The following is an 18,402-nucleotide window of genomic DNA, read 5'->3' as shown; positions in this document are numbered from 1 at the left end:
TGGCACACAGAGCAGGTGACCGACAGGCCAGGCCCAGGTCCTGGGTCCTCTGTCTCTCTCTGCTGACTGCTGGCTGCGCATCTGAGGGCAAGCTGACCCCACACACTGCTCCTTGGTGTTCTTCTCCCTAAGATGGGGCTGAGGATAGCATGGCGCGACAGGGGTTCTGCAGCGAGGGAGTGAATGAACACACTTGAAGGGTTTAGACAACGTGTGGCAGGGGGCCTGTGCCCCGTTACTCTGATCTATTATTATTATTACGAAAGTGAAAGCGTTAGTCGATCAGTCATGTCCAGCTCTTGGACTGCAGCCCGCCAGGCTCCTCTGTCCATGGGATTCTCCAGGCAAGAGTACTGGAATGGGTTTCCATGCCCTTCTCCAGGGGGTTTTCCCAATGCAGGGATCGAACCCGGGTCTCCTGCATGGCAGGCTGGTTCTTTACTGTCTGAGTCGTCAGAAAAGCCCATTATTATTGTAGTCATCCTTACTATTTGCAGCTTACCTGCCTAACTTCCCATGTGCCGATCTTCAGTCACCGATGGGTAAAGTCTGGTGACTCAGACGAGACCGCAGTGGAATTGGCAGAGACCTTCCCTGACGGTTTATTCCTCCAGAGCCTTTTAGCCCCTGGTTGAGTCTGTGGCAGAGAACTTCCCTGACGGTTTATTCCTCCGGAGCCTTTTAGCCCCTGGTTGAGTCTGAGCATCTCGGCGACACTCTGTAGATAGCTGTGTGCTTTTGGTGAGGAAGCGCCTGGCTCCTCCTCGTGCGGTGGGCGGCAGGCGGGGTGGGGGGCGCTCAGCTTCTCCGCTGTCCGTGTCCCTGGCGTGTGGGCAGCCGTGGCGCCACAGAAGTCTCTCGCCCGTGCGCTTTGTCTTCTGTGCACTGTTCTTTGTAGTTTTTGTTTGTTGTTACAGCTCATAGAGACGCTATAAATAGTTTAGAATGAGGAGCTTGAATCATGCAGCCCGCAGACAGCAGAAATGACTGAGTCAAGTGTCATCACATAGCTCCTTCTGGGCTGATGCCAGTGTGGCCAAACTCAGGGATAAACGTAAAGCCCTTTATCTGGATTTTAGTGTCAGTTTCTGGTCGTCTCTCTAAGGTCGCTCTCAGATAGTCGCATCCAGTGCTCTGACTGTGGCATGGGGCAGCAAGGCAGCAGAAGACGATCAGGGTGTCACAGGTGACCACAAGCCTCGCACCTGCTACAGAGCTCCCTCACACCCTCTCGGGCTGCTCACAGCAGTGTGTGACTGTGAGAAGTTGGGGGTCTTACCCATTCTCCCATCTCAGCCTCACATCTGGAGAACATTCTATCAATATGCCAGGGACCCAGGTGGGGAGGGTCTGGGAAGAATCCTGTATGAACTCTGCGAAGGAATTGGGTTATTTCACTGGTAGGAAAGGCAAGAGAAAAAGAAGCGTCGTCTTCAGATATTTGAGACGTCTCGTGTAAAGAGAAGGGTGCCTTTGGTTGTACGAGGAAGAAGGGCACCCGCCCAGGTAGTCCACTCTGTCAGTGGCCCCCCGGAGGGAGCTTTGTCAGGCGATCCATGACTCGTGGTGGTGATGGGTTGCTGGTGGCAGTGGACGCTTCCTGAGTGCAGCGGTGGTGATGGGTTGCTGGTGGCAGTGGACGCTTCCTGAGTGCAGCGGTGGTGATGGGTTGCTGGTGGCAGTGGACGCTTCCTGAGTGCAGCACAGGGCTTCCCGGGGACCTTGCGGGTGCTCCCAGTGTGTCCTTGAAGAGGCAGCAGCCGGATGGATGGGGCACACCGCTGGCTGGGGACGGAGCTGGACCTGGAGAGGGCAGGAAGTGCTTCGTCCAGTCAGGCTGGGCCTGGGACCTGACCTCAGGGTCCCCGATGGCAGGGGGTGGGGGCATCTCTCCTGCCCGCAGCCCCAGTGATGAGCACACCCCTTTGCAGTGAACCGACTGGGCGACCTCAGAGACGACAACGACCCCAACTGCACGTACGAAGGCGACAACAACGTCCTGCTGCAGCAGACCAGCAGCTACCTGCTTGGCCTGCTGGCTCGCCGGGACCGAGGTGAGGTGGCTGGCACCCCTGCAGCCCTGCGGGGTGAGGGGGTTCCCAGGGCCCCCTGAGCCGGCTCTTCTGTCAGGACGGACTCTGTGTTGGCAGGCAGGAAACATGCAATCAGATGGGGCTGGACCAGCTTCTGAAGTGATGGGCGGGGCAGGTGGCGGTGGGGGAGGGGGGCGGGATTCGTCTGCCAGACATGCCCTGGGGTGGGGGTCCTTGGCTCTCCCTAGAGTCACCGGCTGTGCTCCTAGGTGGTGCCCGCATCGAGAGCCCCCTGAAGACCGTGGACTTTCTGGACGGCTATGCAGACATCCTTGGCAGGAGGTTCGAGGGCTCCAGCCCCGAGGACCTGTTGGACTCCTCAGGTAAATGCACGTCCTTCCCTGTCTGCAGGTGCGCCGTGCCTGGCGGGCAGCAGCCTGTTGCTTTGCCACCTCATTCATTCAGTGATGATTCGTCTGTGGATACTTCCTGCGTCCGGTGCTGACTCAGGTGCTGAAGCCAGCAATGGAGAGAAGGGAGCTTGCTCTCCCCTCCCTGGAGTCCCGGCTCCCACCCACCCCCCTCCCCTGGCCTCACAGTGAGTGGTCAAGGAGAGACCTCACAGAAAGAGCAGGGGTGGTTACAGCCCCTCCCCTCCCTACCGCGTGTTAATGACGTCTGAAGGATGCACCTTCCTCCCGCAAGGGCCCACATGTCTTTCTGTCAACTCCCGTGTCCACAATAGCAGCTTCACGCCACAGCGGAGCCTTGCAAAGTCTTCACCGCCCCCTTTGTGGGATTCAGTGGGCATGTGTCCCTCTGCCCCCCCGGGACCCCTGTGGCCAAGCACCTCGGGGCCCGCCTCTGTGGCCCCACCCAACCCTCAGGCACACGCTGCCCCCCTCCATAGATGGCCAGAAGCTGACCCTCTGGCCGGCCACCCAGGAGCCGGACAGGCAGCCCAGCTGCCGGAGATGGAGGTGCTGGGCCCACTCCTGGACCCGCACCAGCCGTGGGGCTTTGGGCGCAACCCCATCGTCCTGCCCCGCCCCGGATGGGGACGCACCGCCTCTGCTGGCTGGTGACGCGGTGGGGACACGCGGGTGCAGCCAGCACAGCGCTCGGCTCCACGCAGGGCTCGGGACCGGCCCGCAACATGCAGGCACCCCACCCTGTCCCAGCCGCAGTTTTCATCACAGAAATCGCTGTTGAGACGCCGTTACGTTCCCGTGAACACTGTTAGCAAAGAGCCTTTGGCGTGGCAGGAGGGCACCTGGCTTACAGAGTGTGTGTGTCTCCTGCAGTCCTCTGGATGAAGGAGCCGCCTCCACGTACCCAAAGGGCACGTGACCCATCACAGCATCCCCAGCTGTGGGCTGTGTGTGTGTGTGTGTGTGTGTGTGTGGGGTGTGTGTGTGTGTGTATGTGTGTGTGTGTGTGTGTGTGGCCCTGCCAAGCTGCGCCGCTGCCCGGGTCTCCAGGAGAGGAGCTTCGGCCGCCCAGTCCACGTGTGCAGCTGGAGCAAGCGTCGGACCCGGGCCGGGCCCACTTGCCAGCGGGTCTGTCCTCCATTTTCATCGACAGCAACAAGCAGAGGCGTTTCTGCTCGTCACTGCTTCGGCTCCCTCACCACCCTTTGTTACAGCTTTTCTGACAGTACACCTTCTTTATCTCTGTTTTTAAAGAGCTGGGAGGATGCTGGGACACACCCAAAGGTCTTTCTGATGGTTCTGGAGCCCCCAGATGTTGCTCCAGGAAGCCCAGGAAATGACCTCATCATTCTCGTAACATCCACCCCACCGGAATTTCCCCCCTCCCCAAAGCCGTCCCCCATAGTAAAATCAGAGCATAAACACGTGGTCGGCCAGCACTTGGACATGTCACGGGGCCTGCCGTGTCCACCCCCCACCCCCGCTCAGGCCTGCCACACTCCCCCCAACCACCCCGCCCTGCTCGCTGGCGCTGTGAACGCAGAAGCTGCTTTGTGCACAGCGGCAGGAAGGGTGCCAGGGCCGCGTCATCTGTTTTTCCTGTGAGTGCTCTAATTTTCACTCGTTCCAACCAAGTGAAAACATCTTCTGGAGGGAAGAGCACAAGCAAAACTCATCTGGCAGAGGCGGCTTGGCGTGGAAGGAACCCTGACGACGTTCTCCACGGGGAGAAGGGAGCCCAAAGCTCGCGGCCCTCCCTTCATCCTCAGGGTGCTCGATCATTTAAACCCAAGACCTGGGGGCCAGGCCTCGTCTCAGCTGCATCTTTGGTAGAAGTCCCACTAGTGACATGTGACCCTGGGGCTCTGCAGGACGGGACACGCAGGACCTTTCCAGGGTTGAGCAAGGCCTGTTTGCAAGGTCAGGAGATTTTTTTTTTTCCCTTCAGGAATTAGAAGGTTTATTTGGAGCGGGAGGGGCAGGGCGGCTCTCCGCCCGCTGCCTCTGATTTATGTGCTGTGGGTGCGTGTGTGCCGAGGATGCGTTTAACAAATGGGCCTGAGCGCTGGGGCCCCGCACACCATGTGATCACGTGAGATCCAGCTCTTTCCTCTCGTTGGCTCCTCACTCGCAAGAGTATCAGATAATTGGAGTGCCGTGGGTTGGCTGGGCTCTCCTGGCGGCTAAGACAGTGAAGAATCTGCCTACAATTCAGAAGACTGGGGTCCCATCCCTGGGTTGGGAAGAGCCCCTGGAGAAGGAAATGGCAACCCACTCCAGCATTCTTGCCTGAAGAATCCCCATGACAGGAGCCTGGCGGGCCACAGTCTGTGGGGTCGCAAAGAGTCAGACAGCACTGAGCCACTGACACTCGGTTGGCTGGCTGCTCTGACCGCTGTGTGGGTCCGAGGGTCACAGGGCAGTGGGGGTGCATCACATCATGTGTTCAGAGAAACTGGGCTCAGGTTCTGGAGACAGCTGTGTGACCTTGGGCTGGATGCTCACCCTCTCTGAGCCTCCATTTCCCCATAAGGTATTAGGAGGAAGTGCCCTCTCTGCAGAGACCCTTTGCCCAAGTGAGAGCACACTCACAGGTTCAGGGGGCCGGGACTTGGACATGACTTTGGGGGCCCCATTCCAGCCACCATACCCGGCAGAACTCTGGGAGGGGTGCCCTGTGTCAGCTTCCGCACCCCCCAACCTACCTTGCTAGGCTCACACACACATGCTGTGTGAGCTGGTTGGGCTGCTTGCAGCCTCTGAGCCTTCGGCTCCTCGGGCCTCTGAGATGGAGCGTGTGCTCGTTAATGGAAAGCTCAGCTGTGCTATGAGCTTTGTTAACCCATACGGCAGCACGAAACGGTTGGAGGTCTGCAGTGGGTACTACAGGATGTCCTCCCAGGGAACAGGCTGTGCCACACAGAGGGAAATCCCAGGGCCCCTGCGTCCAGCCTTTGAGTCCAGGCCCAGCGCCCCCAGGTCGGTCCTGGGGGTCCAGAGCAGCTGCGGGCCCCTCAGGCCTGGGCCCTCTGCCTGGTCTCATCCCCCTAAGGGAATGAGAGCGTGGACCCAGAGCCTCGCAGCCAGCTCAGACCCCACCCCCACCCCCTGCTCCCTCTCCACGTGCCTGGGTGCCTCCTTGTCGCCTGGTCCTCACTGGAGGGGGCAGGAACAGCCCTGCCAGGCTGGGTGCTCTCAGTCACCCAAGCCCTCGGAACCGGTGATATGTGAAGACAGAAGGACCCACAGATGCAGGCACAGTGCTGGGCCGGGCTGGGAAGATGGGGGTCTCCCTCCAGCCCCTTCCAGCCGGTCCCTGTCCATCCACACCCCCGTCAGCAGCTTCCTCTCCTCTCCCCTTAGGAGCCGGAGGAGGGGGTGAGGTCTCAGGAGGCCTGAGGTGAGGCCCAGGGCCTGGCCCGCCAGGTGGACGGGGCTCCACTCCCCGACCACATGCCAGAAAGTCGCCCTGACATCGTGCAGGTCCGAGTTTCATCCCCGGACTGTGTATCTTCATCGCGGATGAGGTGGTTACCCCCAAAGGACCAGAAAGAAGGCTGAGTGTTGAAGAATTGCTGCTTTCAAACTGTGGTGCTGGCTGGAGAAGACTCTTGAGAGTCCCTTGCACACCAAGGAGATCCAGCCTGTCCATCCTGACGGAGATCACTCCTGAATTTTCATTGGAAGGACCGACGCTGAAGCTGAAGCTCCAATACTTTGGCCACCTGATGCGAAGAGCTGACTCATTTGAAAAGACCCTGATGCTGGGAAAGATGGAAGGCAGGAAGAGAAGGGGACGACAGAGGATGAGATGGTTGGATGACATCACCGACTAGATGGACATGAGTTTGAGTAAATTCCGGGAGACAGTGGAGGACGGAGGAGCCATGAGGTCACAAAGAATCAGACACAACTTAGCGACTGAACAGCAACAAGCCCAGAAGGAGCTCCATGACCTCGTGGACTCTGGTTGCTAGAACCGTGTAGAACTAGGGCCGGCCTCACAGCAGAGCCAGGAAGCGCGCGCCCCCTTCGCCTGTCTCAGCCTGACCACCACCGAGGGGTGGGAGGCGGGTGGGCGCAGATTCCGGGTCTGTGAACTGGACGCGTCTCTCTCACTCAGTGTGAGGGCTGAGGCTGCGGCAGGGGGAGACGCCCTGCACTCACGCGTCTCTCCGTTTCTCACTTTGAAGTCCCGCTGGCGGCATACGAGTGGCTGGTCTGCTACCTGCTCCGTGAGAGTCACCAGAAGCTCAGTCAAGAGACGCGCTCGGGGAAGAGCGACTTTGAAGCCAGAAACGACTGTCAGGTACGTGTCTGTTTCGGCAGTTGCTCTTCTCGGGAGTTGCTCCTGATTCCTGCACCGCCGCGTCCTCTCTGGCTCTCTGCCGTCGGGACCAGCAATGCTCCCGAGCCAGCCGAGCCCTGATCCCATCCCTTTCCCCTACACCATGTGGCTGGTGCCCAGACTTGGACAGCTCAGAGCTCATCTCTGCCTGGTGTTTGTAACTGAGGCTTCCCTGGTGGCTAAGCTGGTAAAGACTCTGCCTGCAAGGCAGGAGACCCAGGTTCGATCCCTGGGTCGGGAAGATCCCCCAGAGAAGGGAAAGGCTAACTTGCTCCAGTATTCTGGCCTGGAGAATTCCATGGACAGAGGGTCCTGGTGGGTTACAGTGCATTGGATTGCCAAGAGTCGGACACGACTGAGCGACTGACACTTATTCGTAACTTGTTAAAATGCAAATATACTCGGGAATCAGAGCGCACCAGAAATTGATACCTGGGTTGGAATGTTTTCCCTGGGCCTCGAGGTTTATCGGGGGTGAGGAATCGTGAGAGAGGGACCCGTGCAGGGAGTGGGCAGCAGGCCTTCCTGGCCTGCAGTGTCCAGCTACCGGCATCTCTTGGGAGCTTTTAATGATCGCGGAGCGGCAGAAACACTGGTCATGGAGCAGCTTGGGCTGTGCAGGCTAGGACTGCCCCCGAGAGTTTCTGTTCTGTGCCCCCCACCACGGCCCCAGTGCAGGCACCTCATAGGACCCTTCGTGGGCGCTGGCCCAGGTCTGTTAATACTGTGGGCAGATCTCTGATGGCAAGGAAGTCCGTCCAGGAGAAGTCAGGGGTGGGCGCTAAGTGTGAGGACTTGGAAGGGAAGCAGAGGGTACAGGAGCTGGAACAAGGCTCTTACCCCTATGGATGTTGGAGCTGTGTGATTTGGGGGGGCCTGTATGTGCACTGTGGGGGGCTCAGCAGCACCAGGCCTCTGCTCACTAAAATGCCAACAGCACCCCTGAGTTGTGACAACCCCAGACTATCTCCTTAAAGTGCCAGGCACCCTGGGGGGGCAAACTGGGCCTGGCCAAGAACCCCCGAGCCAGTGGGGCCTCCAGTCTGGGGAGCAGGTCCACTCTCTGTGGCTCCGGGAACCTCGGTCCTAATGTGTCTCCCTTCAGACACTTCCTGCGTGCCCCTGGCCCAGTGTGGCTGCCTTTCTGGGTCCCTGTGACCCTCCAGGCCCTCCACGCCCCGCCTTCCTGAGTCCCTGTGACCCTCCAGGCCCCCCACATGCTGCCTCCTGGGTCCCCGTGACCCTCCAGGCCCCGCATGCACCATCTCCTGGGTCCCCGTGACCCTCCAGGCCCACCATGCCCCGCCTTCCTGAGTCCCTGTGACCCTCCAGGCCCCCCACATGCTGCCTCCTGGGTCCCCGTGACCCTCCAGGCCCCGCATGCACCATCTCCTGGGTCCCCGTGACCCTCCAGGCCCACCATGCCCCGCCTTCCTCAGTCCCTGTGATGGTCCAGGCCCCCTATGTGCTGCCCACGCACCACCTTCTCCACAGCTGCTCATTGGGATTCTCAGACAGCAGCTTGGTGGCCCGATGAGAAGCCAGGAGAGCCGTCCAGCCTGCCCTTGGTGCCGTCATCGGGGTCAGCTGTGGACACGGTCTACACCTGAGCATGCTCCTGGCCTGGGCAAGGAGGTCGTGGAGGGCGACCCCCAGGGCCCGTGTCCCCAGGCGGCTGATGGCCTCCTCTGAACTTCTCCCAGGAGGAACACACAGCAGCCTGTGCGTGTCCGATTCCGGGGACTGAGGCCGGGGAGAGGAGCTCGTGGGGCGCGGTGCAGGTGCTGGACCCCTGAGGTCTGTCGCTGCTCCTCACGGCAGCGCCCGCGGGCCAGCTCCCTCCTGCTGCCTCTCACAGACCAAGACGCTCGGCCCGAGATGAGAGCCACTTGCCCGTACACAAAGGCTCGTAAACGCCAAGTGGAATTGGAAGCCGGCCCCTCGACTCCAGGGGCTGGGCCCTGAGCTGGCCCACCGGGTACTCAGAGCTCACTGCGTTTTTAGGGCAGCCACGCCAGAGGTGGGGCCGCCTTTCCAGGCCCGCACCAGCCGATGCCATGGCCGAAGCTGACCGTGTGCTGCTTTCTCGGAAAGATAGGATGAGCACAGTGTGATTGACTCTAGAAAATCCGCGTGGTGGAGAAGGTGCGAGTAGAGGAGAGCAGAGTTTGGACTCAGTCCTGGGCTGGGACTCGCAGGGAGAGTCGCCCCAAGTGGAGAGGAGCCCATGGCACGTGAGCACCCCGGGGGCTGGGGATTAATTCAGGGACACCCACCCTCGGAGAGGTTGAGGGCGCACACGGGGGCCGGCCTACCTGCACCGACTGTGTCTCTACCAGTCGCTGATGGCTTGACCTTGTTTCACCCTCGGGGTCCAGGGCGGATTGAGGTGATGCCCTGGGGGCTCTTAGGTTAGTGCCTGGCCCCGGGTTGGGGGGAGCACCCCCCGCCCGCCTCCATTATCAGCTTCGTCAGCTCCCCTCCTGTGAGCACGCTCCCCTCTCTGCGTCTCTCTCCCTCCAAAGGTACCCACGACACGCTGAGCACGAGGGGGCAGCTGCCCTGAAGGCCCGGCTGGCTCTGCAGGCAGGACACGGGGACGCAGGCCGTGTGACCTGGTGGTGTCAGAGGCGCAGGGGGGTCTTCGGATCAGACCAGGCAGACTGGCCTGGGGAACATCCTCCCCTGAATTCCCTCCCGAGGGTGCCTGGTTCTCAGGCAGACCCTGGGAGAGCCTTGGCCTCGGAAGTGAGGACCCAGTGCTTGCCCTGAAAGTGAGGAGGAGGCCTAATTCAGAGCCCTGCCCCCTCGGCGACCACAACCCCCTGCCTCCCCGGAGCGTATTCTGGACCCCGCTCTGTGGATTCTGGCTGGTGCACATGTGTGCTCAGCCGCTTCTGTTGTGTCCGACCCTTTGCGACCCCATGGACCCCACCAGGCTCCTCTGTCCACGGGGTTCTCCAGGCAAGAATACTGAAGTGGGTGGCCATTCCCTTCTCCAGGGGATCTTACCGACCCAAGGATTGAACCCAGGTCTCCTGCACTGCAGGCGGATTCTTTACTGCCTGAGCCACCAAGAATTCTGGGGCGAAGTCATACAGGCATTGAATAGGAGTCTCTTTCCTCCCCCATCCTGGGTCACCCCTTTGCTGGATTAATTTCAAAAGCAAGGCATGCTCATTATAACAGATGAGAAATGCATGTGTAATTGTTCTAATTTAAAAAAAAAAAGCAGTAAACTGATAAACGAGAGAAGGGAAAGAAAAGCTGGCGAGCAAAGCTAACGATGAGCAGATGTGTTGACTTGGTTAAAAGAGAAAAAGCTGGGGCCAGAAGCCCCGTGGTGACTTCCTGCTTCCGCAAACCGAGCCAGCATCGGGACTCACACGCGAGTGCAACCCGGCTGGCCCTCCGTGGAGCCCTTCCCTTAGTTCTGGACGTGATGGAAGTGGGAGAGAGGGGCTGTTTACTTGAGAAACTTGGGGGACGGGGGCGGGGCCAGGCCCCGGGAGAGGCTGACGTTGCTTTCAGGTGAGTCCAGGGAGCGTATGGAAAACCTTCCGTGTGGTTCTCAGTGCAAGAGAACTGACCTTGTGCCCTCGGGGAGCCCACCTCCCCGGGGACGCCCCAGTCCCTAGTGCCAGGACGACCCAGGCGAGCCCGTGGCGGCTGTGTGTCAGCTGTGGGGTCACCCAGGTCCCAGACAGCGCTGAGCTGAGTGGGGTCGCTGGGCCCGAGGTCCCGAGCAGCTGTTGCAGGCGGGCTTGTGTTCCTGCCGCCCTTTCCCCAGAGGTGCTGCCCAGCCCCGGCTGGCTGTGCCCACTGCCCCGGGTGCTGCCGGCACGCAGGCCCCAGTGTGCCCTCCCCGAACGCGAGCGCCGTGCCCTCCCTGAACGCGAGCTCCGTGCCCTTGCAGGTGTACCACTGCCGGCCCTTGGCTCTGGCGTTCCTGGAGCTCACGGTCGCGCGCAGGTTCCACAAGCACACGCACCAGCCCCGCGTGCCGCCCCCGCTGCGGGCCGTGCTCCAGCGGCTCAGTGCCCTCTACGCCCTCTGGTCCCTGAGCCAGCACACTGCCCTGCTCTACCGAGGTAAGATCCTGCCCTGGAGCTGCATGGGGGGCTCCTTCTATGCGGCTTATTGAGTGCTCGTCACGGAGCTGATGAACCCAGAGGCCATGGGTGAGGGGAACCGCCAGGGGCACAGCAGCGCCAGGGTGGTGCCCATAGGGCTGAGCCATGGCGGGCAACCCAGGAGGGCTTTCCGTAGGAGGTGAGGAAAGGGCTGATTCCTGGAAGATGGGTGGAAACAGGATAAACCTGAGTTTTTTTGAAACTTTGTTTTCATTATCCTTCTAAGGAGCATTTTTTAGACATTTTCCCAAACCATCCCCATGACGTGTTAATACTAGAGCTGTCCTGGGTACCTGCTCACGCACCAGGCATGTATCTGTGCTGTCTGAGGGGTATGTTTTTCCCTCCCCTTGCAGAGAACCCACATTTTCCTCCTTGGGGCTGGTGTTGCCCACCCCCCTTTTTTTTTTAAGTCGCTCAGTCGTGTCCGACTCTTTGCGACCCGATAGACTTTGCAGTCCATGGAATTCTCCAGGCCAGAATACTGGAGTGGGTAGCCGTTTCCTTCTCCAGGGGATCTTCCCAACCCAGGGATCAAACCCAGGTCCCCTGCACTGCAGGCGGATTCTTTACCGGTTGAGGTATACAAGGGCTCCCTGGTGGGAGCGGTGGGGTGCGGGGAAAGGAGCCCACCCGCTCTGAGTGAGTGGGCTCTGTTCTCTGTGGCAAAGAGGAGACAGCAGCCAGTTCTGCAGCAGGCTCGGCGCTCCCTCCTTGGGCCTGCGAGACAGCGCAGCACGGGCTGCCTGGGTGTGGGAGGCGAGGCCGAGGGGGCGGGTCTCCAGCCCGTCACCTGGTGGCTGCAGACGCCCCCGCGTGCCTCCGGACGCCACTTTGAGCCGCAGGCCCCTGCCACCCTGCCCAGCTTCCCCGCCCAGTGCTCTGCTTGGGGTCTTGTCCACTCCCATGGACCCCCGCCTGCTGGCCCTGCCTCCTCCTCCACCCTGGCCCCGTGCGGCTGCCCTTCCTGGGCTTCAGCATGCCCAGCTCCCAGCCGTGACCGCCACCCCCACCCCGCCCCCCAGCGCCTGCTCAGTGAACCGGCCGGCCGGGAGAAGGACACAGACCCCGGGCCCGGCCTCACCTTTCTGGAAAGGGGTCACAGCGGGGCCCAGGCAGCGGGAGTGAGACACCTTCACACGGGATGGGCTGTTTCGTGACGTGTGTGCTGTTCGTGGGTAGCTTGGGGGTTTGGGCTTCCCCAGGGGCTCAGTGGTGAAGAATGTGCCTGCAGGGCAGGAGACACGGGTTCGATCCCTGGGTCGGGAAGATCCCCTGGAGATGGGAATGGTAACCCCCTCCAGTGTTCTTGGCTGGAAGACTCCATGGACAGAGGAGCCTGGTGGGCTACAGTCCAAAGAGTCGGGCACAACTGAGCGACTGATCCTTGGGGGTGAGGGTACCAGACCCCAGAGTCACCCCCCTGTGCTTCCAGGCGGCTACTTCTCCGGTGAGCGTGCAGGTAAATTGATGGAGAGCGCCATCCTGGCCCTGTGTGCGCAGGTGAGTTGTGATCCCTTCTGTCCGTATGCGACTTACATGTGATCACACTGCTGTTACTATCTGGTGACCTTGGCTTCCCACTCATTGCTGTGTGTGCCACCATTCAGCTCAGTCGAGTCCGACTCTTTGCGACCCCATGGACTGCAGCACGCCCGGCCTCCCTGTCCATCATCAACTCCCAGAGTTTACTCAAAACTCATGTCCACTGAGCCAAAGTAGCGCCACCATTAGCACACCCAAGAAAACTACAGAGAATGTGCTTACGTCGGGATAGTCAGGAGGCACCACTCTGAGGGACCCGTGCACACCCAGCTCACGCTGATGCTTTCTACAGCAACATCGGCCTTTCAAGTTACCTCCAATTTAAATTCATTTCGTGGCATTTTCTTTTTATTTTTTTGTTGTGTCCTTCTGCCCTCGTCTCCCAGAGGGGTCAGGTGGTGCTCTGTCCACTGGAGCTTGGTACAGGGAGGGACAGGTTCCGAGGCCGTGTGGTCAGCACCGGCCGCCTGGGGCTGCCATGGGTAGAGCCGCGGCGGGCGTGCCCAAGGGTTTGGGGTTTTCTTTAGTTTTAATTCAGCCGTCACGTGTGTCCTGGCTGTGGTATTAAGCAGTGCAGTCGGAGGTGCTTCTCTGCTTTGGGTTATCAGACATGAACCAGAGCCCCCCCGGCACTCTGTCTGGGGTATTGTCTGTGGTATACAAGGCAGATATGTCTACCCAAGTGTCTCAGCTACGGGTGAGAGGCTGCTGGGCTCCTCTCCGTGCTTCCGAGCTGAGGCAGCTCAGGTGATGTCCTTGTTGGCATCAAGCCCCTCTCCCCCCAGGCTCCTTTCTAAGTGCCTCTCTCTCCCTACATGGGTTCTGGGTAAGGGTGTCTCTGGGGTCGCTCTGTCTGCTCGGGCCATGTCAACTTAAACAGGAGGGGTTTCCCTCTTGTGTTTTGTGGGGATGAGTTGCCTTTATAAAAAATAACAGCAGTCGTTTCCTTTGCTGTGCAACTTGATGTTTGGACTGTGGAGCTGGCGGCTGGGGTAGGTGGAGGGGCAGTACCTGGGCCCAAGCTGCCTGATGGATCTGAGTCCTGGTCCCGCCTCGGGAGGTGGGGCCGGGGCCAGCTAGGGCAGGGGGTGCCGGCTCCTTCCCTGTCGGGGTGTCCTCGCTGTCTTACGGTCACCTCTGCTGAGAGTGGCCCCCACGGCCTGCAAAGACGGGCTCTTTCCCATGGGCCCTCTGCGTGAAACGCTGGCCGACCCCCGATCCCGGGCAGGACCTTGCTGTGCTGTTGTTTCTCCCTGAAGCGGGGCAGGCTCGTGCCCCCCGCCCCCTGGGACCTTGGTGCCGAGGGCGTGCGGTCTGTGGAGCAGCGCCTGAGCCACGAAGGCGGGCTCCTCTCCTCTCCTGACTGTGCCCTGCGATTGCTTTAATCAGCCTTGTTCCAATCGCCCTGGCCCCAGCCTTCTGTTCAGTTCACCCACTGGGCGGGACCTGGATAGCTCAGTCGGTGGAGCACCAGACTTTTAATCCAAGGGTCCAGGGTTCCAGTCCCCATTCAGGCATGCTGTCCTCTGTTTTATCTTTCGGCTTCCCTGCTGGCTCAGACGGTAAAGAATCTGCCTGTGATGCAGGAGACGCCCGTTCGATCCCTGGGTCGGGAAGATCCCTTGGAGAGAGGAATGGCTACCCACTGTAGGATTCTTGTCTGGAGAATTCCATGGGCCAGGGGCGCCTGGCGAGCTGTTAGTCCACGGGGTCACAAAGAGTCGGGCACGGCTGGGTGACTAAGCACGCATACCGCATATGGCATTTCACAATTATTTTAAGTAAAAAATGTTTTTTTGCATTTCAAGAAAATTCTTAGGCGTCTACTCATATAAATTCCACTTGTCATATTGTCGAATAATTTGTGTAACGGGGCGGGAGAGTAATAAAACTACCGCAAACCAAAGCACATTGGGGTGATGGCTTTTCCAGGGGCTTATAAATGCTTTTTCTCTTACATTTTTTTTTTCTGGACATACTTTCCTCTGTTGGAACAGTAATTGCCCTGATCAGTCAGGGCTCAGAGACAAACCTCTGAAGACAGTTGCCAGTTAGTGAGCCGCAGAATCATCAGTTTTACGAGCAGTCCCTACCTTGTTGGAAAAAAAAGAAAACGTTGGAAGTCTTGAGTGGATAGCAACATGGTGAAAATATTCAGACGCACACTCGGGGAACCTGTAACCCAGGCCAACGGAAAGACGGTGCCTGAGGAGTGGAGCCTCGCGCCTGCTGGGGTTACCGTTGCTCGTGGGTTGCAGGCTCTGTTACTCGGTGGTTGCCACGGAGATGCCGGGCGTTGCCAAGTGTACGGACTTTGTTTTCTAACAGCTGAAAGATGATGCTGTTGCCCTGGTGGACGTCATCGCCCCTCCGGACTTCATCCTGGACTCACCGATTGGCAGAGCAGACGGCGAGGTATGAAGAGCGGCCTTCCTCCCGTGGGTGGCGGGAGGCGCTCCGGGCCCCGGGGCAGTTGTGGCAGAGCTGAGATGGCAACAGGGCTCGGGGGCAAGGGGGCAAGGGGGCGGGCGGGGGGGCCCGTCTCCAGCATCACGTGGGCGGCAGGGAGGGGGGAGCAGCTGGGAGAAGTTGGGGTGGTCGTGGGCGGGTCAGCCATCCCCCAGCCTGCCCTTCCCTGAGAGACAGGGTGGCTCCGCCACTGTCTTAGGCCGTGACGCTGAGGTCAGCATGGGCCTGTGTGAAGCTGTGGCCTTTGCACACTCTCCTGAGGGCCCGCCCCACTCCTGGGCCTTCTGATCGTCTCTCGGCCGTCCTGATCCCCTCGCCCTTCTGCCTGGGCCTCCGGGGCAGCCCCCAGGTGGCTGCCCAAGCTCCTCCTTTGCCCCCAGCCCTCCCCGTGCCCCAGAACGATTGCTTCTAAAGCTGCCTTGAAGTCCTCACACCAAAGTGGTACCAGATCCCTGCCCACTCCCGCCCGCCACTGGGGCTGACCTCTGCCCGGTCCTCCAGGGTCGTCACACGGCCCTCCCGCCCTCCAGACTCCAGCCCGCTGTCCTGTTTCTCTGCTGGACTGGGCTCACTCCCACCCCAGGGCCTTTGCACCTGCGTTCCCACTTTCATTCTAAGTGGAGTGCCATTCTTCTAAGAGGTCTCCTCCGGCTTTTAGGTGAAGCATCCCCCCCTCTTCCCCCGGCAGGGGGGTCCCCCACTTTGTTCTGCAGTGTGACCCTCACAGTGCCCCTTCCTGAGCCCACAGGCAGCCCTGTGTGACCTCCACCACATGGAGAGGCCTGTGCGAGACGACGCCCACGGGTCTGCTCACTGCTCCCCGGCTCCGCACCACCCATGGGTGGTTGTCCCTGTGTTTCCACAGAGACGTGGCATTTCCGTGTTAAAGTCACGTGGTGAGGGCCCATGCCTATCGTGTTGTTTCTCCTGAGGCTTATCTTGCTCCCCTAGGAGACTGAACGCTGGGGGGCAGGCGCCTTCTCTCTGTCCCCAGGGGACATTCCAAGGGGACAGGAGCCCTCTGTCCTCAGGAGACACTGCCGTCCATCCAGGGGACAGATACCTGGACCTCTGCCCAGCCCAAGCCACACCCAGGGTTAGGATGGAAGTGCAGGCGTTGGGGTGGGCAGGTCAGAAGAGCCCCCCGTCGACTCAGGAAGGCAGGGACCACACGTCTGGGGACAGCCGGCTGTCCTCTGGCTGTCTAGCTGGGCCAGGCGTCCTCCCCTGAGGCGGCCGCTTTGCCAGGGAGAGACCCAGCCTCCGGGGGGAACAGGCAGGTTCGCCTGAGTTGGCCCAGCTGGAGGCGGCAAAGATGGGCTCCTTGGAGGGAAAGCAGGAGAGTATGAACCCTGGTCCCTGGTGTGTCCAGGGCCCAGCAGGAGCATGAGGAGGACATGCTGACCGGCCCCCGGGCCGGGAGCTGGCCTCCGGGATGCGGGCTCCTGGCAGCGCTAGCCCCGTATGGGCGGCGGGGTGCCTCTGCAGGCAGCAGCCCTGACTCACAGACGGGCGGGCGACTGCGGAGTAGGGGAGGCCGTGCCATCCTGCCCTGGCCTGAGGTGGGGCCCTGGACTCCACATTGAGACCAGAGCACCCCGGGCCTCGCCCGGCAGAGCACAGTGCGTGTCTCTCCCAGTGTTACGGGCCGAGGTCTGCACCGGGTGCTGTGCGAGGTAGGAAATCCATTTTAGACAGACAGACACAGCTGTCGGAGGCCGAGGCTCCATCTTTAAGGGAAGCGCCATGTCCAGGTCATGCGGAGCTGCCTCGGATTTATGCCCCGCAGGGAGAGAGCCTTGTCTGTGTTTCCCTGGGAGCCAGGAATAGCAGCATGCGGGCGAAATCACTGAGCGCGTTTAGCAGGTGCAGAGAGAGGGCAGCTTCTTGAAAGTAACATCTGTCAATGTCAGCCAGATGTAAGACTGGCCCCTTTCCTGCCTCGACGGACCTCGGCCTGGACGCTGGCCGTGCTGGGAGCAGGGACGCGTCAGGCGACTGCCTGCCCGCTGATGACCTTCCTCTAGGATGGCTAATGAGCGCAGTCCCGCCTGGGGGCCCAGAGGCGGCGGCTGGCTGGCCTAGGGGGCTCAGTCTGTCGGGGTGGGCAGAGAGGGGACCGGGCCTGCCCAGGCCTGGGAGCCCAGAGGACCAGCCGTCAGCCTGCTCTTGGCCGTGCCACCACCCGCTAGCCGCGTGGCTGCGAAAGGACAGATTTCAGAGCAAATGATCGATGCCGACTTGCAGAATCCACCATCCGCGGGAATTTCCAAAGAGAAGGCCAAGCAGGATGTTTTCATCATGAGTGCACATTAGGGACCTTGATAGTTGTATTTTCCCAAGTTTCCTCTACTGACAAAGAAAGGGCTTATGCAAATTGAATTTAAATCATCTTAAAATGCTTCCAGGGAGTGACGGAGCTTCCTGTGTTATGCACAGTTGCATTGAGACGCTCAGAGTCTTTCTTATTCCATCTGTGTGTATCATGTATGTATTTTTTACAGCTCTATAAAAACCTCTGGACTGCCGTCCTTCAGGAAAACAAAGTGCTGGAGCGGGCGTCGTGGTGGGCGGAATTCGCGGTCCACAAGCCCGTGGTAGGAAGTTTGAAATCAAAGCTGTAGCAGCACCGGCTAAATCTGGCCAGGCCGTGAACACCTGGACCTCAAGTTCACTTCTGGAAGCCCCAGACCCGCAGTTCTACCTGGCTGCTTGTCCTGTTGAGTCCACAGCTGGAGCGGCTTATCCTGGCCTGGCCCCGCCCCCCGCCCCAAGTCCCACCAGGATGGGTAATGTCCAAAGGGTAGGACTGATTTGGGTCATCCCCATTTGCTGGGTGAAAAGGATCATGTCTTCCTGAGAGACTGAACACTTTTGGATAATTAGAGCTTTAGCATAATTCTATTTTCATATGCTGATTATGAAGCTGACTGCTTGTAATTTGGGATTTTTCTGGCTGGGTGATCTTTTACCTTCATCTGAGATTTCTTCCAAGGCTTTGCTTCACTAAGCCCTGAACGATGCCAGTCCGATTCTTTGTTCACCCCAGTTTGACTTCCTCATGTCATTAAATCATATCATAACTTGACTAATTTGCACCGTGGACCACCCGAATGGCATAGTTGAAGATTTTGAAGGAAAATAAAATCAGGTTTATTACTATCTTATGTGGAACTAGACGTTTCCATCAAAGAAGTGTTTCCAAAGGATAAAAAATGCGTAACGATTTGCAGATCTGGTCGTCCTTATGTCCTGACCTCCCTGTCGTATGCACGTTACGTTGTCACTTTTTTACTTGAATGAGTTTCTTTCTACAGGCAGTGGAGCTCCCAGGCTGCCTGGCCCCGTGGGGGCTTTGCCCCACGCTTCTGCACTCTGTCCACCCTCAGGCCCGAGTGCCCTGCGGACAGCGGGGACTGATGGAGGAGGCTGATGGCCATCTC

The 18,402-nt window shown here is 59.7% G+C and overlaps 1 protein-coding gene across 3 annotated transcripts in view; it reads left to right on the top strand.

Moving 5' to 3' along the window:
• Positions 1 to 18,121, top strand: part of ACOX3 (acyl-CoA oxidase 3, pristanoyl) — a 50,241-nt gene extending 32,120 nt beyond the window's left edge. The window contains exons 12-18 of one of the 3 annotated variants that reach the window (XR_011257570.1): positions 1,932 to 2,054; positions 2,303 to 2,416; positions 6,658 to 6,773; positions 10,729 to 10,903; positions 12,381 to 12,448; positions 14,488 to 14,905; positions 17,464 to 18,121. Coding sequence is in view for 1 of the 3 variants with exons in the window: in XM_069593272.1 (XP_069449373.1) it covers positions 1,932 to 2,054; positions 2,303 to 2,416; positions 6,658 to 6,773; positions 10,729 to 10,903; positions 12,381 to 12,448; positions 14,819 to 14,905; positions 17,464 to 17,583 (803 nt within the window). In the remaining 2 variants the exon portion in view is untranslated. The remainder of the gene's footprint in view (positions 1 to 1,931; positions 2,055 to 2,302; positions 2,417 to 6,657; positions 6,774 to 10,728; positions 10,904 to 12,380; positions 12,449 to 14,487; positions 14,906 to 17,463) is intronic. The other 2 variants (XM_069593272.1, XR_011257571.1) reach the window with 2 other exon arrangements.
• Positions 18,122 to 18,402: the final 281 nt, after the last annotated feature.

Source organism: Ovis canadensis, chromosome 6 (assembly GCF_042477335.2).
Source record: "Ovis canadensis isolate MfBH-ARS-UI-01 breed Bighorn chromosome 6, ARS-UI_OviCan_v2, whole genome shotgun sequence".
NCBI classification, from domain to species: Eukaryota; Metazoa; Chordata; class Mammalia; order Artiodactyla; family Bovidae; genus Ovis; species Ovis canadensis.
The sequence above is the reverse complement of the archived record's forward strand: the minus strand, read 5'-3'. Positions and strand labels throughout refer to the sequence as shown.